This window comes from Pan troglodytes, chromosome 8, assembly GCF_028858775.2.
Source record: "Pan troglodytes isolate AG18354 chromosome 8, NHGRI_mPanTro3-v2.0_pri, whole genome shotgun sequence".
Classification (NCBI taxonomy): Eukaryota; Metazoa; Chordata; class Mammalia; order Primates; family Hominidae; genus Pan; species Pan troglodytes.
Genome location: NC_072406.2, coordinates 24,315,767 through 24,332,080, shown reverse-complemented (window position 1 = coordinate 24,332,080; position 16,314 = coordinate 24,315,767). Strand labels below are relative to the sequence as shown.

Genomic DNA, 16,314 nt, shown 5'->3' with positions numbered 1-16,314 from the left:
ATTTTTGTTTTGTTTTGCTTTTAATTGTAGACTCCCTTTACACTAAACCTCAGAATATGGGATATCTACATCTTTGAAGGAGAACGAGTTCTTACTGCTATGTCTTACACCATCTTAAAATTACACAAAAGTAAGAAAATGCTTAAACTCTTAAAATTTCATTAAAAATTGAGGCTTATTTAACCTTGATTTCTCATTCCCCACCCACTTCAAATTCATTGTCTTTTAATAGTGGTTTAAATTTTTTTGAAAATCAGTGGAGAAATTATCATCAATTGGTAATGTACTTTTGTAAGTTCTTTCTCATGACTAGAAGCTTACTTCACTGCAAAGGTCTTTGGTTCTTTTCTGTTTATATTAGTGTCATTTTCACACTTTTATAGAATGCAGTTAGTTGGTTTCACTAGTAATATTTTTCGTTAAGTATTTGTTTCCACTGGGATCCCTTGTCCTTTTCATCAGTCTGAATCTCAAGTTGGCAGTAAGAGAAGGAAGACGAAAGAAACCAGGCCCCTTAGTTCAAAGGGCTGGAGAGAACGTTTTCTATTACTGTTTCCTTCATCCAGGGAGAATAGCACCCAGCTGAACTGTGGGTGGGAGCACACAGACCCACTTGTCTACCTCAGTGCATTATGGCCTCTGGGGCAAGTTCAGCCAGTGTCTATAGGCAGATAAATGCAGCAAGATTAAAAAAAAAAGAAAACTGGAGAATTTTTAGTCTTCAGTTGAAATATATTTAAGGGCTCTATAAATTTGATATGTTATGCCTTACTTTAAAATAAAGAAATGAGATTTTTTTTCATGAAGAACCTTGTTCATCTTTAAAGTTTCAATTCAGCCTTAAAAATTCTGTGACTTCTCTTGTAGCTATGCAGAAAAGAAAATCACTGAAAGCTCTAGAGCTTCATACGTACACGTACTTCTAATCCAGGTCATACCACATAGTTTCATGTTCATTGTGCACTCAACTCTCTTAGGTTATTCTTGAATGATCTGTTCCGCTTCCCAACTAAATTATAAACTAATTGAGTGCACAGGGTCTTGTTTATAGTTTTTCTCTCTGCTGTGCTTGGCATTGTTGTAAGTACATGTTACGGACTTTACTATAAGATCGGTTGGTTGCTTACTTGAAAAGCATGGACTGCAGGAGTGCCAGATTATCCATACTTTAGATAGGAATGAAAATGCCCTTTAAAAGTACTTTTGTTATGTTTAGTTTTTTCAAGAAAAGGACTCAGAATTGTTGTGGTTCACTTCCCTTATACTCAGTTCTTCTTTCCCCAACTAATGCACCAGAACAAAACAATTGACTATGTGTCTTCCAGGATTCAAGTCTGTCATCTGATCTCGTGAAATCTCTTTTCCTTCCTCCCCGCACCGGCCCCCCCACACCGCCTTTTGCCTCCCCACCCCCCACCTCTCTCCCTCCCTCCCTACCCCTCTCCCCCAGTCCCTACCCCTCTCCCCCAGTCCCTACCCCTCTCCCCCAGTCCCTACCCCTCTCCCCCAGTCCCTACCCCTCTCCCCCTCTCCCCCTCTGCCCCTCCCCCTCTCTCCCTCTCTTCCTCTCTCCCTGCCTCTCTCCCTCCCTCCCTCCCTCTCTCTCTCTCTCCCTCTCTCCCTCCCTCTCTCTCTCTCTCTCCCTCTCTCTCTCCCTCTCTCCCTCCCTCTCTCTCTCTCTCTCCCTCTCTCTCTCTTCCTCTTACTCTCTCCCTCTCTCCCTCCCCTCCCCCCCCACTTTCTTTCTGGATTGTTAAGGGATCAAAATAGAGAACAGAAGTACAGTTTTTATTAAGAGACATTAGCTTAATGTTCCCTCAAGAATGAGAAAGTAGAAACATATTTCTTTGTAGCTCTCATCTGCTTCTTAAATTGTTCTACTTATATGACCCTTGATTAATTTTGACAAGTAAAAAGTTTCTTTACCCTTGTAAATAAATGTTAAGCACAGCAACTGCTTTACACGCTACCGTATCATTAGACTAAATGAGCTGTGGACAAATCTGCTGCTGTGTATTTTTCTTGGTTAGAGACTTACATGAAGTTCCGTCTCCACCATATAAAGCTTCCAAAATGGAAGGGTGGCTGCGGGATGGGAGGAGATGCTGGTTCAAGTTTCGGTTAGACAGGAGGAGTAAGCTCTGGAGAGCTATCATACAGCATGGTGACTATAATCTATAATAATGTACAGTATACTTGAAAATTGCTGAGAGTACATCTTAAATGTTCTCACTACGGACAGATAAGTATGTGAGGTAATGATGTGTCAATTAGCTTGACTTAGTCATTCCACAGTGTATACATATATCAAAACATTGTCTACCACAGATATATACAATTTGTCATTAGCCAATTAAAAAAAAAGAAAAACTCTTTCTGGGCATATTAACCAATAGTTAGCTAAAGCTCATAAGAAATTTTTTCCTTTTTCTTTTTTTTCTTACTGATTGTCTTAAAAATACGTTGTTACTGGAGGTTCATCACACAGTGGTTTTAAATAATAAAAAATCAAAAACCACCTAAATGGCCATTAATAGAAGACTGTTTAAATTACAATGCTTACATATAGTACACATCATATTTGTTGAAATGAGAGATATCAGTGATACATTATTGAATGGGGAAAAAAGCAAAAAGGGGAATAACTTGAAAAGTATAATTTGGATTCTTCAATTGATATACATAAACACTTGTAAATACCCGGATCTACCTGTAGGGTGTTATGTAATGAGGTGTATTATGTAGGGTATTATGTCATGAGCAGATTTTTACTTTCTGCTTTGTGTTCATATTTCTTTTGAATGTCTTTTTCCAAGAAAATGAATTTCATAAATAGAAATAAAACTCACAAAATTAATAATCCAGATGTTCTGGGAAATTCTGAAACAGTAAGAAATACAGACTTAAAATGGGGCTTCTTGGAGCTCCGTATCAATAAAAGAGAAAGGCCTCATGCCGGCTGAGGTAGTCTTTCTGTGTCTGTCTCTAAGAAGCTCTTGCTCTGGGGTAATACTAATGCCTAGGTATGGTTATTCCAATGAGGAAGTATTAGGCAGTATTCTCCTCCCATCCTTTCTCCCAGTAAACTTTCCTGCTTTTCTCTGTGGCTGCTTTAATATCAGGCAATATTTTTGTCTTACTGAGTTTTAATGATGTCCTCAATGCCATATGTAAGTTGTATGCTGCTTGTGCCCTTTTTAATGCCCTTTTACACTACACCTGAATATAATAGAATATCTTCCTACCTAAAGTAGCTATTGACTTGGCATTTTCATTTCTCTTATCCTTTCTTAGAACATCTAATGAAATTGTCCATGGAAGAACTTGTAGAATTTTTTCAGGAGACCCTGGCAAAGGATTTTTTCTTTGAAGATGATTTTGTGATAGAGCAACTTCAGATTTCTATGGCAGAACTAAAGCGGGCAAAGTTAGACCTTCCAGAACCTGGTAAGAATTACCCCAATACTTTGTATCTACATTATAATTAAGATTGGAAGACATGGCATAATTAACATGGGCTGTTTCTTGCCCACAGCGTAAGCATTATACTTGTGATGACATAACGTGGATGAATGCCTTACCAGCTCAGCTGCTTTGGCTTTTTCCTTATTTTAGGGAAAGGCAAATAAACATATTAATTAAATCTGCCTCTCCTAATAGATGACTGTACTATTCCTGCTTACATTTAGAAGTTTGGTTGGCAAATACTGTTGTTCAACAGAAGTAGCCATGGTGCTTTAAACTAGCATAACAATAAGCTTTTTTTTGCTTTCTTCATCTCATTTTGTGAAACCATATACAATAGTAAGTACAGCAATAGTAAGTACAGTAAAAGCCCCATCTTATAGATGAGGAAATGGATACTTTAGTGCCTAAGTGGCTTAAATATGAAGCCACAGAACCACCAAATAGCATTACTGAGACTGCAGGCCAGTTTTTCTGACTACTAGCCCAGGGCTCTTTGTAGTATGCTGCAGTATAGATAATATATTTTATTCACTTATTGTAAGACATTTTTCAGCACCTACTAACGGGTTTTCTGCTAGGTACTACTTTGCTGGGGATTTAAGAACTGAAGAGAAAGATGAGAAGCTCTCAGGGTGTGCACTGGAGAGCTAGAATATACGAGAATGATAACAGAGGGTGAATGGGGCATTACTAGAGCTAGCCGCAGGGTAAATGGGAGAGGGGCAGAAGAAGGGGAGTGCAGGAAGGGAGGGAAGAAAATGAAAATGTCGAAAGATCACAGGAGGAATAACTTTCAAAGTTTCGACCAGATAGTACTTGACCATGTATGTCTTGAGAAAAAGTTACTTTCGCTTTTCTTCTTTCTTACCTTTGTTGCAGTGGATGGGTGTAGTAAGAGGCTAGGGAAATGGAAGGTCATGGGCGAGAGATGAAAAGTAAAGAAAGTCAGTTATGTATGCCCTCATGCAGAGGTGAATTTGGCGTTTCCCCATCAGTGTGTCATGTTGGCTGTGTCTGTACAGAAGGACAAGCAGTACTTTCATGGAAAATACATTTTTCCTTTTGGTAAAAACCAGATGTTTGCTTTTATTTACTTAATTGAGAAGGGTCTAATCAGCACTGCTCCAAGGTTTGCTCAAGGTCATCCAGGCTCCTAGGAAGCAACCCTCACAGCAGTAATGGGGTGTGGGCCTTGGCCTTGTGGAGCCGTTGCCTTTGTTAAGTGAGGTCAGCCCTCTCCTGTTCAGTGTGTAATGACTTCTGTTTTCTACTATCATTTATTTTTATTTATTTTATTCTACTATCATTTATTTTTAAATATCTTGCCTCCTTCTAAAAAGAGGTCAAGGCAAATTTTAGTAAAAGTCAAATATAGAGGAAAAAATATAGAACTATTTAAACATGAGATAATTCAAAACCTGTGTCATGGATTGCAATGGTGGTGACTTAGCGTCTAATTAGCAGCTAATATTTATTGGGGTTTACTGTGTGCCACATACCACAGGTGCTGTCTCATTTAATCTCTAAAAATAACTCATAAAAGTGCTCATCTACATTGTGCAGATAGGGAAACCTAGTAGCAGTAGTCTGTAAGATCGTTTTACCAGGAAATGATAGAATGGGGACAGAGAATGGGGCAGGGGAGAAAAGGGGAGGAATAAATGATAGCAGAATCATGCTCTGATCATACTGTCAGTGAAGGTAGAATGGATTAGGCATCTCTGCATTTTCTAGCACGACCATCTGCCTTTCATCGCCTGCCTGTCATTCTTTTTAAATTGTTGTGAACTGTATATGGAACACTAAGATAATTAAATGAACCTCATACCAAGAAAATGCCATGTCACATCTGTCCTTTTAAAAACCTACATGAGGCTGGGCACAGTGGCTCACCCCTGTAATCCCAGCACTTCAGGAGGCCGAGGAGGGCAGATCACGAGGTCAGGAGACCGAGACCATCCTGGCTAACACGGTGAAACCCCGTTTCTACTAAAAATACAACAAATTAGTCGGGCATAGTGGCAGGCCCCTGTAGTCCCAGTTACTCGGGAAGTTGAGGCAGGAGAATGGCATGAACCCGGGAGGTGGAGCTTTCAGTGAGCTGAGATCGCGTCACTGCGCTCCAACCTGGGCGACAAAGTGAGACTCCGACTCAAAAAAAAAAAAAAAAAAACCAAAAAAAAAAAACAAAAACCACCTACATGAACATGCCACTTCCTTTTGACTCCTTACATAATGTGGCAGTGTGAACTCCCCCGAGTCATGTGCAATGATGCCTGTTTTCCTAGGCCCACATGAAAACATGGTGCTGTTACAATTAAAAATGTTTACTGATTGGATAGAGTCTTCCATTGTTGTTCTGATTGGTAGTTCTTTGAGTATCTTTCTTAGATATCTTTGGGGCACCCTTCTTTCTTTTTCTGTGAACTTCCCTGTTCATCTGTTGCCCATTTTTCTATTGGTCTGTTCATACAGGTTCTTGTTAAGGAGGCTGGCCAGTTTATCATGTGTTGCAGACACCTTCCATACAGCTTTCCCTATGGCTTCTTGCTTTTGTGTTTTTTGTAAAGAATTTTCCACATGCTGGATGAAGTGTTTTTTCTTAAGTACCCATATTTCTCTTCTAACATTTATATGTTTTCAATGCTTATGGGTACAACTTCATTGAGATATAATTGAGTATGATGAAATCTTCAGCTCATCTAGAATTTACTTTTTGTTATGGAATAAGAACTCAGCTCTGCTTATTTTCCAAACCATTAGTCATGTGGATTGGTGGCATTTATTAAATTACATTTTGGCACTCTATTCTGTTCCATTGCTCTCTGCTTTTCCAGTTACACTTTTTAAACATGAGACAGGGTCTCACTCTGTTGCCCAGGCTGGAGTGTGATGGCTCAATCATGGCTCACTGCAGCCTTGACCTCCCCGGCTCAAGTGATCCTCCCACCTCAGTCTCCCCAGGTAGCTGGGACTACAGGCGCATGCCACCACTCCTGGGTAATTTTAGTATTTTTTGTAGAGGCAGGGTTCTGCCATGTTGCCCAGGCTGGTCTCAGACTCCTGGACTCAAGCAATCTGCCCACCTCAGCCTCCCAAAGTGCTAGGATTACAGGAGCATCCGGCCTCCAGTTACACTTTGCATATCTATTAGGGCAAATGTCCCCTCATTATTTTGTATTATTTTGTCAAGTTACAAAAAAGAATCCACTAGTATTTTAGTGGTATTCAGATGCAGTATTTTATTAATATTGAGATTGCACTGACATTAAGGATTTTTGAGAGAAAATTGATATTTTAAAAATTGAGTTTTTCTAAGTAAAAGCTTTTATTTTACAGTCGTTGAGGTTTGTTTTCTTCATGTGACTGTGAAGACATTTCTGGTCTCACATTCCGCCCCCCACTCGTGTACCATATGAAACGTGGCTGTCAGCAGGTGGTCACTGGACAACCGCAGGTGTGCTACAGAACTGCCATTTCTCCACAGCCTCAGGTGTGTGGACGTCGCTGCTGCCACTGGCGTTGGAGCCTAAGCAGGGGCTCTGCAGAGGAGACCCAAACAGAGTCAAAGCAGGGGTGCCACGTCCTACGGGGGATAGTTGTATCTTTTATTGCTATTGCAAGTTGAAGGTTTTCTTCCATTTCTTTCTAACTGGTTAGGAAAACTCTTGGTATCCTTTTAATAATATTTTTGTAGCCAGTATATTTGATCAGTTATCTTAGGTTTTCTAAGATTTAAGATACAAAATCTTATCTTCAACAAATAATAGCTCTTCCTCTTCCTTTTCAGTATTCATGCATCCTATCTGTTTTTAAGAAAATAGCTAGAAAGTATTCATCTATTACTGTTTTTAAGTTTTCTTGAAAAATCAAAGTGCTTGCTCAGTTTTTTTGAGTGCCTTTTGAACACAAATAATCATTTTTTTCCCTTTAAAACCTTTTCACATTAATAATTTTGTTAATTTACCTCCTAGTGGTGAACGATTCATTGCAATTCTTGGATAAACTTTACTTGGTTGTTATAAATTATTCCTTTATAGTACTGCTGATTTATACTGTCTTAACATTTTACTTAACATTTTGAATGGTTATTCCTGAGATTTCATTACAGTTAACCAAAACGTCTGTGTGTTGTCAGGTTATACTGTCCTCATAATTTGGAAGCCTTCCTTCTTTCTCTGTGTTCTGGAACTTTTACATAGTATTAAAATTATTCCTTAACAGCTCGAAAATATATTTGTGAAACTATTTCCGTCTGATATAATTGTTTTGGGGGTTAATGTTTTGATTTATCTTCTAAGGTCAATGTGGGTCATTTGGTCATTTATATTTTCCTAGAAAGCTATTTATTTCTAGTTTCTTAATATATTTATGTAAGGTTTTGCAAAGCAATCTCTTACGGTTCTTTTTATATCTGTAACAATCCTACATTTTCATTTCTCACTTTCTTTGTACCTTCTCCTGCTCTTTGATAAAATTATCCAGAATTTAGTCTTTATTAATTGGCTTGTATCAAGAATCAGCTCTTGAATTAGTTAATTCTGATTTTCTTAGTTTATTTCTTCTTTTTTCCATAGAGTCGAATTCTTGGCTGGGTACAGTGGCTCATGCCTGTAATCCCAACACTTTGGGAGGCCAAGGCGGGCAGATCACTTGAGGTTAGGAGCTTGAGACCAGGCTGGCGAACATGATGAAACCCTGTCTCTACTAAAAATAAAAAAATTAACGGGGCGTGGTGGCAGGTGCCTGTAATCCCAACTACTCAGGAGGCTGAGGCAGGAGGATTGCTTGAACCTGGGAGGGGGAGGTTGCAGTGAGTCAAGATCGCACCACTGCACTCCAGCCTGGGTGACAGAGCAAGACTCCATCTTGCAAAAATAATAATAATAAAAAAAAAGTCAAATGCTTGATTTATTTATTTCATAGTATGGGGGTGGTTTGTAAAAGTGTTGAAAGGCATGTCTTTTCTTTTGCTGTATTCATGTCTATGTTTTTTTGACATGTTTTTTATGATTGTTATAGTCTACATACAGTGTCTACCATTTAAATTTTTGGTTTTCATTGACTAGATATGTGTGAAGAGGAGTTTTGTGGGGGTTTTTGTGTGTGGGTTTGGCATCTTTTACTTTACTTATGAAAACTATCAAAAATACAGAGAAATATGATGTAAAAATTAAAAATGATCACCCATATGCCCACCTCATAGATTTAACTATTGTTAGCATTTTTGTACCTTTATTTTATTTCTGTATGTTTTGTAGTTGCTGTTGAAACATTTTTTAAAACTTTTTTATTGTGAAACTTTTCAAACATATTCAGAAGTAAGGAAATGTATAATGACTTCCTCCCAGGTACCCATTGCCCAGCTTATTTGAACAATTTTAAAGTGAAAATAAGGACATCAGTATACTTCACCTCAAATACTTGTCTCTGTAGCCAAGAAACAAGGACCTTCCCCCAGCCAACCACAATGCCATTGCTACACTAACAAGTGTAACAGTGTGACTACAGTGTGACTCCTCAGCGTCATCTCAGGCCAGCTCCATGTGGGAAGATTTCCAGTTGTCCCTTAGGCTGCCTGTTAAGCTGTTTTTCTCACCAGCACTTAGTCAGGGCTACGTTTTATATTTGTTATGGGCTTAAGTCGCTTGGCAGGGAGCAGTACTCCTTTCCTCTTCCCCCCTCTTCACCCCGCCTTTTGTTTTCCTCTGAATGACACTGAGCTGCTGAAGAGCACAGTCCCACTATTCTGTGGAATGTCGCACACTCAGGAGTTATCTGGTTTTTCTTTCCTGGTGTTCTGTGTAGTTTCAGCAAAGTAGAAGCTAGATGTAGCAGTTTAATAAGATTTAGATTAGACAGGAGTCCCACAGTGACTACTGTTTTCTTAATACTGGAGATGCTGAGTTTGGTGATGATAATCATATCTTTTTGTTTTAAAATAAAAGTTTTTTTAATTAAAAAAAATCTTTTTAGTTAGCACATAATCTGTGGATGATGTCTTGACACTGTATGGAGATTTCCAGTTTCCCTTTAACGCTCTCACTCATGCTTTTGGCTTCCATTGATAATCCTTGCCTATATCAAATTTCTTCAGAGGTTGCAAAACCTCTTCAGAGGTTGCAAAATAGTGATTTTCAAATTCAGTGATTTCTTTTACTTTTTTTTTTTTTTTTCTTTTGAGACGGAGTTTTACTCTTGTTTCCCAGGCTGGAGTGCAATGGCGCGATCTCGGCTCACTGCAACCTTTGCCTCCCAGGTTCAAGTGATTCTCCTGCCTCAGCCTCCCAAATAGCTGGGATTATAGGCATATGCCACCTCGCCCGGCTAATTTTGTAATTTTTTTTAGTAGAGATGGGGTTTCTCCATGTTGGTCAGGCTGGTCTCGAACTCCTGACCTCAGGTGATCCCTAAGTGCTGGGATTACAGGCGTGAGCCACCGCACCCAGCCTCTTTCACATTTTTTTTTTTTGGCAAACTTTCTTCTGTAGCAAAGAGTTTTTCCTCCCTTATCAAGAGAGTTACCTTAAATATAACTCTTTGGTTACCTTAAAATGTAGTTAGTACTGAAAAGGCAGAGTAAATGCTTCCTAGTTTTCTGTTTACTGGTTTTCCCCCATGCTGTCTTCTATTCAGATGAAGCCATTTGGCAGCACTTTTGTCAATTAACGGAAGTCATTCTGGTTAGAAAGCCTATGTTAATGCACTATGACTGCCAATTTAGCCAGATTTATAGTTTATGACCTAGATAGAAGAATCAAAGATTTTTCTCAGAATACTTGACAGAGCCATTTTAGTCTTGGTAAATGGCCAGAGCCTTCGGGGTACTTCAGTGCTTACGGGAGAACATCCACACTCCTTAGTGTGAGGTATAGCACTTTTCTGTCCGCAGCTTCCACACTTCACATCCCACCTCCCCGGCCACTTTTGAGTCACATAGTAGTAATGATAACAGCAAACTTTGAGTCTTCTATGATAGGTTTTTTGCTAAATGCTTTGCATTCACATATTAACTTAATTTTTTCCAGCAGCCCTTTGCAGTAGTCATTTGTTGATGCAAGTTTTTTTTAAAAAACCATTAATTCAAGGACAAATTTTCTATGCACAGGATTAGATTTTAAAAATTAGTATTTATTAAACTCACAAATTAAGAAACGTATTTCTTCCTTACATTTAATTCAGTTTACAAAAGTTAGTATAGTATTTTAAAATCTGGCAGATTTTAACATTCTCGTCTAATGGAACTTTAATGTTTGGTTCCACTTATAAACATAAATTCCTACAAACGTTTTTAATTGCCTTTATAAATGTAATATATCCAGTTTCCTTTCAATGTATCAAATTTCAATTTAAATAAAATGTGTCCTAGTTCTAAAAAACTTACAAATCTAATTAATTCAACCTTAAGAATATCCTGAACCTTAAGTCTTTTGTTTCAATATACTCTTTATAAGTTTAAAATCAAAAGTTCAAATCAGTGACTCATTTGCATATTTTTAAATTGGCATAAGAAGGCCAACTTGGCCAAATTCTCTGAAATATAAATATATAAAACACAGAAAATTCTAAATACAAACAGATTCCTTAATGCAAAAGACTACAGAATTAATCACCTTTGATTCTCTTAAACTTTGCCATTTAGTTCTGGATCTTCAGGAATTAAGACTTTTTTCCCAGGTAAACTTGGGGTGTACTTTCTCAGTCAGCTGAAGCATGAGCTGGAACTCCAGGTGAGTTCCATCCGGTGGCACCGCCTTTATTATCTCGAAGGTGGTGCCTGCGAGATGGCTTTGTCACATAGTCCGGATTCCTTAGACCCTAGTCGCCCACCACCTCATTCTTCCTTCTCCTCAGGGTCTGCCCCTTTCCACCCAGAAGATCTTGACTTTTTACTTTTAGAAATCTTTGAACCTGATGGAATCCTCTGTTCTTTTCATTTGTTCCTGATTTGGTAGGGCAATAATTTGTAATTAACTGACATTTATTTTAATTTTGAATAGTTTTCATGGGGAGTTTGCGATCAGTATTATTATTAGTAGCTTACCAATGAGGAAACTTGGGCTTCAAGGTTAAGTACCTGCCCGAGGTCAGACAGTTGGTAATGAGAGTTCTGTCAGTTGACTCCAGAGCTGTGCATTACACCCACCTGGCCCTGCGCCTTGCAGCTCACAGCTCTAACCGGCCTGCTCTTTCAAGGCACTTTGCCTTGGAATACGCTCCTCGTCCAAGGATGCTCCCGACCATTCCCCAGATGCCTCTGTCCTCATCCATTCTGCCAAGTTTCACGACTTGGTTTAAGCATCGCCTGAAGCCTTCTCAGCTGGTCCCTGGCCTCCCCAAACCCACAGAACTTGATCACCTGCACCTGTGTTTTGTGCCTGACTCGTCCACTCCACATGCTTTTGTCCTCACACTTCCAGTGCCTCTGTCAGTCATGTCTCTATTAGACAGAAAGTTCCCTGGGACAGTAACCGGCTCCTGCCTCACCAGCACCTAATACATTGCGGGGCTGTGGCTGTGGCTGTATTTGTTACTTTCATTGAATAAATGAAATCTTAATGTATTTTTTAGATAATAAAAAAACTACTGTCTATAAAAGGTTAGCCTGAGGCAGTTTTTGGGGGTAGTGAAACCATTCTCTAGCTTGACTGCACACACATAGAAACGAAGCAATTTTATTGTATGTCAGTTTAGAAATTGCCCCACTTTTTGAGGATTGGAGTGGGTTTTCACTTTTATTTATTCATATAATATAAAATGATGTTACATTTAACCATTTTTACATGTGTATAAAAATTGAAACTCTAGGAGACAAAGTGTAGGTTTTTAAAGTTACTTAACAAAAAGACCTCTTGAATTTGTGTGGCATTAAATAGGTTTATAGTGAGAGATGTGTTTACATAATAGTCTCTTTTTCCTTTACCTTTCAAGTTTAATCTACTGGGAAAAAAAGTCAAGCCTATGAACCCAACTATAAAAATTTTTTGAACTTTAAAAAAATTATAGCCATACTTTAGAAAGCAAATTCTATTTCTTTTCATCATGTTATTGAAAGCTACAAGTGTTTGAATTGTATATTTTGGCTAATAATACATTAAACAGAAAGTCATTTGATTTTTCAGATAATATATTTGAAGTCAGCAATATTTAAAAATACAGTTGGACTTACTGTTTGATCTGGAAGGGGATAACTCTTTCCTAGAATAGTAGAATTATTTTCCTGATAGTGGCCCCCCACCGATTCTTCCCGAAAACTGTTAGAACAGTCAGAGTGTGTGTATTCTTCTATTGAAAGTGTAAAGGTAGAATGCTGCTCACAGGGCGAGCACTTAGAGCGCTTTGCTGCAATGATGTGCCTCTTGTCAGGTGCGAAAACCTGCTAAGGCCTCAGAGGCCGTTGATGGGCGAGGCTTGTAGTTGAGTGTGGCGTCCACTGGGGGGTGACAGAGACCAGCGTAAGATCAAGCAGGGACAAGCCTGAAGGGCCTGAGAGGGACTCTTCCTCGCTTTTTAGGGACTGTTAGAATATTCTTTTGTTGGCTTCTTTTTTAAGAAAAAAAGTTACTTAAGAAGAAAATAATAAACATTTTTGCTTTTTTCTAAAATGTATCAAGTTACATTCCTTTTTGTTGAAGCAGATTATTCTAATTGTTAGCACTGCCGTAAAAATACCACTTAGGCAAACACCAGTGAGAAATATAAAAAATGTGGTATTTTCACAAAAGCATCCCCTACTGTATCTGTGAGGAGTTGTGGTGCCTCTTTACCCTTTAAGGAGTAGGGCAGTAAGTCTTTTTTTTTTTTTTTTTTAAGTTTTAGGGTACATGTGCACAACGTGCAGGTTTGTTACATATGTATACATGTGCCATGTTGGTGTGCTGCACCCATTAACTCGTCATTTACATTAGGTATATGTCCTAATAATGCTATCCCCCCCCTCCCCCCACCCCACAACAGGCCTCGGTGTGTGATGTTCCCCTCCCTGTGTCCAAGTGTTCTCATTGTTCAGTTCCCACCTGTGAGTGAGAACATGCAGTGTTTGGTTTTTTGTCCTTGCAATAGTTTGCTGAGAATGATGGTTTCCAGCTTCATCCATGTCCCTACAAAGGACATGAACTCATTATTTTTTATGGCTGCATAGTATTCCATGGTGTATATGTGCCACATTTTCATAATCCAGTCTATCATTGTTGGACATTTGGGTTAGTTCCAAGTCTTTGCTATTGTGAATAGTGCCACAGTAAACATACGTGTGCATGTGTCTTTATAGCAGCATGATTTATAATCCTTTGGGTATATACCCAGTAATGGGATGGCTGGGTCAAATGGTATTTCTAATTCTAGATCCTTGAGGAATCGCCACACTGACTTCCACAATGGTTGAACTAGTTTACAGTCCCACCAACAGTGTAAAAGTGTTCCTATTTCTCCACATCCTCTCCAGCACCTGTTGTTTCCTGACTTTTGAATGATTGCCATTCTAACTGGTGTGAGATGGTATCTCATTGTGGTTGGCAGTAAGTCTTTATTCTAATTCCTATGTGGGTGTTTTTTGTTGGTGGTAGTGTTTTTTTTTTTGTTTGTTTGTTTTGTTTTGTTTTGTTTTGAGATAAGAGTCTCACTCTGTCGCCCAGGCTGGAGTGCAGTGGCGTGTTCTCAGCTCACTGCAAGCTCCGCCTCCCGGGTTCACGCCATTCTTCTGCCTCAGCCTCTCAAGTAGCTGGGACTACAGGCGCCTGCCACCACGCCCAGCTAATTTTTTGTGTTTTTAGTAGAGACCGGGTTTCACCATGTTGGCCAGGATGGTCTCCATCTCCTGACCTTGTGATCCGCCCACCTCGGCCTCCCAAAGTGCTGGGATTACAGGTGTGAGCCACCACGCCAGGCCTCCAATTCCTGTGTTTTTAGGGAGAGGAAAGGGAAAATAAAATTTTAGGCATGAGACTGTAGTGGAGTGAGCAAAAACATGATTCTGTCTATTGAAAAGAAGCCCAGAATGCAAGCATGGATAATAAATAGGAATGCTTATTGCCTATATATAGTTTTCTGTTTTGACATCAATTATGTGTGAATCTTTTAGTTACAGTTAGTTGCTTAGGGGTGAAAGGAGATATTTAAACCAAAGACAAGTAGAGCAGTGTTTGTGTGGTGGGGTTAGGGGTGGTAGTTCAAGCAGGCTGAGATAGCTCTGAAAATAGATCACACCAAAATGTTGAATGCTTTATTTGGACCTACTTCTGTGAAGAAGGGTAGAGAATACTAATTGGCATATAAAAATGTTACTGGTGATGGCATTCGTCCTTCTTACAGGGTCTGCATGATGTGTTTTCAGTTCAGTGGAGGTTGAATAATTAATCTCTAGAAAGGAACCGCCTCTGTAATGAAGTCAAGGAGATTTTCCTCTTCATCATAGTAGAGGCCAGATCCTGGCATGGCGTCCTTGGGTTCCGTATTGCTGGTGGAGCTGAGGCCTCTGTCCCTACAGAGGCTGTGAAAAGCCAGCGAGTCCCCGCGGGCCCTCCATGAGGTTCCCTGCGGCTGCCTCCATCCTCCACCTTCTCCATCCTCACGCCCTCTGCGCTGCTGGCTGCTTCTCTGGTCCTCTCCATTACTTGCCTTCCGTGACCTCCCCGCCACATCTTCCTTCTTCCTCACCTCTCCTTCACTGTCTCTGCCCCTTCTTGCTTCTCCTCCTCATGAGAGGCACTGCGTTACTACCTCCACAGTGCTGCCCCGGGGGCCTGAGGGCCTCCCTGGAAACGTAAGCTGTATATACACTGCTCTTTGTGGAATTTCTGAGAATATTACACTATTCAGAGGCGTTAGGCAGCTGTGGGAGAAATGTGTAGATGGCATAATCGCAGCGTTAGCATCAGCAGATGTTCATGGGAGATGGACGTTGGTGCAGGCATCATGAGCGTGCACGGGCTATACTTGTTAGTGTTTGGCCTGCTCCCTGGCCATGGATCACTCTAGAAAGCAGGAGTGAGCTGGCACTGTTTAAAGTGAAGCAAACCCCAGCCCTGTAGTCTGATCTGGGCACTTGGGAATGCCCATCCCCCACTGTGCGGGGCCTCCAGCCTCACTTGGTTTATTGTCTTTAAAATGTGGAGGAATGGGTTTTTCAGCACCTGTATTTGAAAGGCTTTCTTATATCCCTGTCTCCTGCCTTTTGCGTCCGTATTGAAAATCTCTGCAGAGCAAAGAGGCCATAACCTCTAAATGTTTTTCTACAGTTGAGGTATTTGCCATATTCCTCTTAAACAGTAGTTCCTAAAGAGAGGTTATCATTTAGGAATGGATTAGAGGCAGCGTCATTTTGTCTGTACTGGATTTCTTCCCCCCCGAACCCTGCTACATCTAATTTCTTAGCAATATGGAACTTGGATATTTATAACCCTCAGGTTTCTGCCTGTGTATATGGACAGTGTGTCATTACTCTAACTTATATGAATATTTGAATGAACGAACATTGTCAACACCTTCCTTGTGATTGTATTATGCTTTTAGATACTATGGGAAGGAATACAAAAGAAGTAAGTAGGTTATAGCCTACTAGGGGGAGGGAAAAGATATTAGGGACTACCATGAAAGAACTTTAAGATGCTACTTTTTGGACATTGCAGAACAGCCACAGATTTTTTTTCCCCAGTGTGCATTTTGGCCTCTTGTCCATTAAGTAAATGGAACATGTGAAACTGTTCCTTTAATTCTAATATGATGCATAGATGTGTGATGTGTAGACTATTAGGCCCTCTTCCTTAGAGAGAGACATTTCTGTGTTTACTGGAATATAAAGTAGAATTAATTATAAGGTAAATATTTTTCTTACTCCTTATATTAAAA

The 16,314-nt window shown here is 39.6% G+C and overlaps 1 protein-coding gene across 3 annotated transcripts in view; it reads left to right on the top strand.

Annotated features, from left to right (window-relative positions):
• Positions 1-16,314, top strand: part of USP6NL (USP6 N-terminal like) — a 152,702-nt gene that overhangs the window by 126,306 nt on the left and 10,082 nt on the right. For all 3 annotated transcript variants that reach the window (XM_009457939.5, XM_054660705.2, XM_521413.9), the window contains 2 exons: positions 31-130; positions 3,295-3,447. In XM_009457939.5, the coding sequence (XP_009456214.4) occupies positions 31-130; positions 3,295-3,447 (253 nt within the window). The remainder of the gene's footprint in view (positions 1-30; positions 131-3,294; positions 3,448-16,314) is intronic.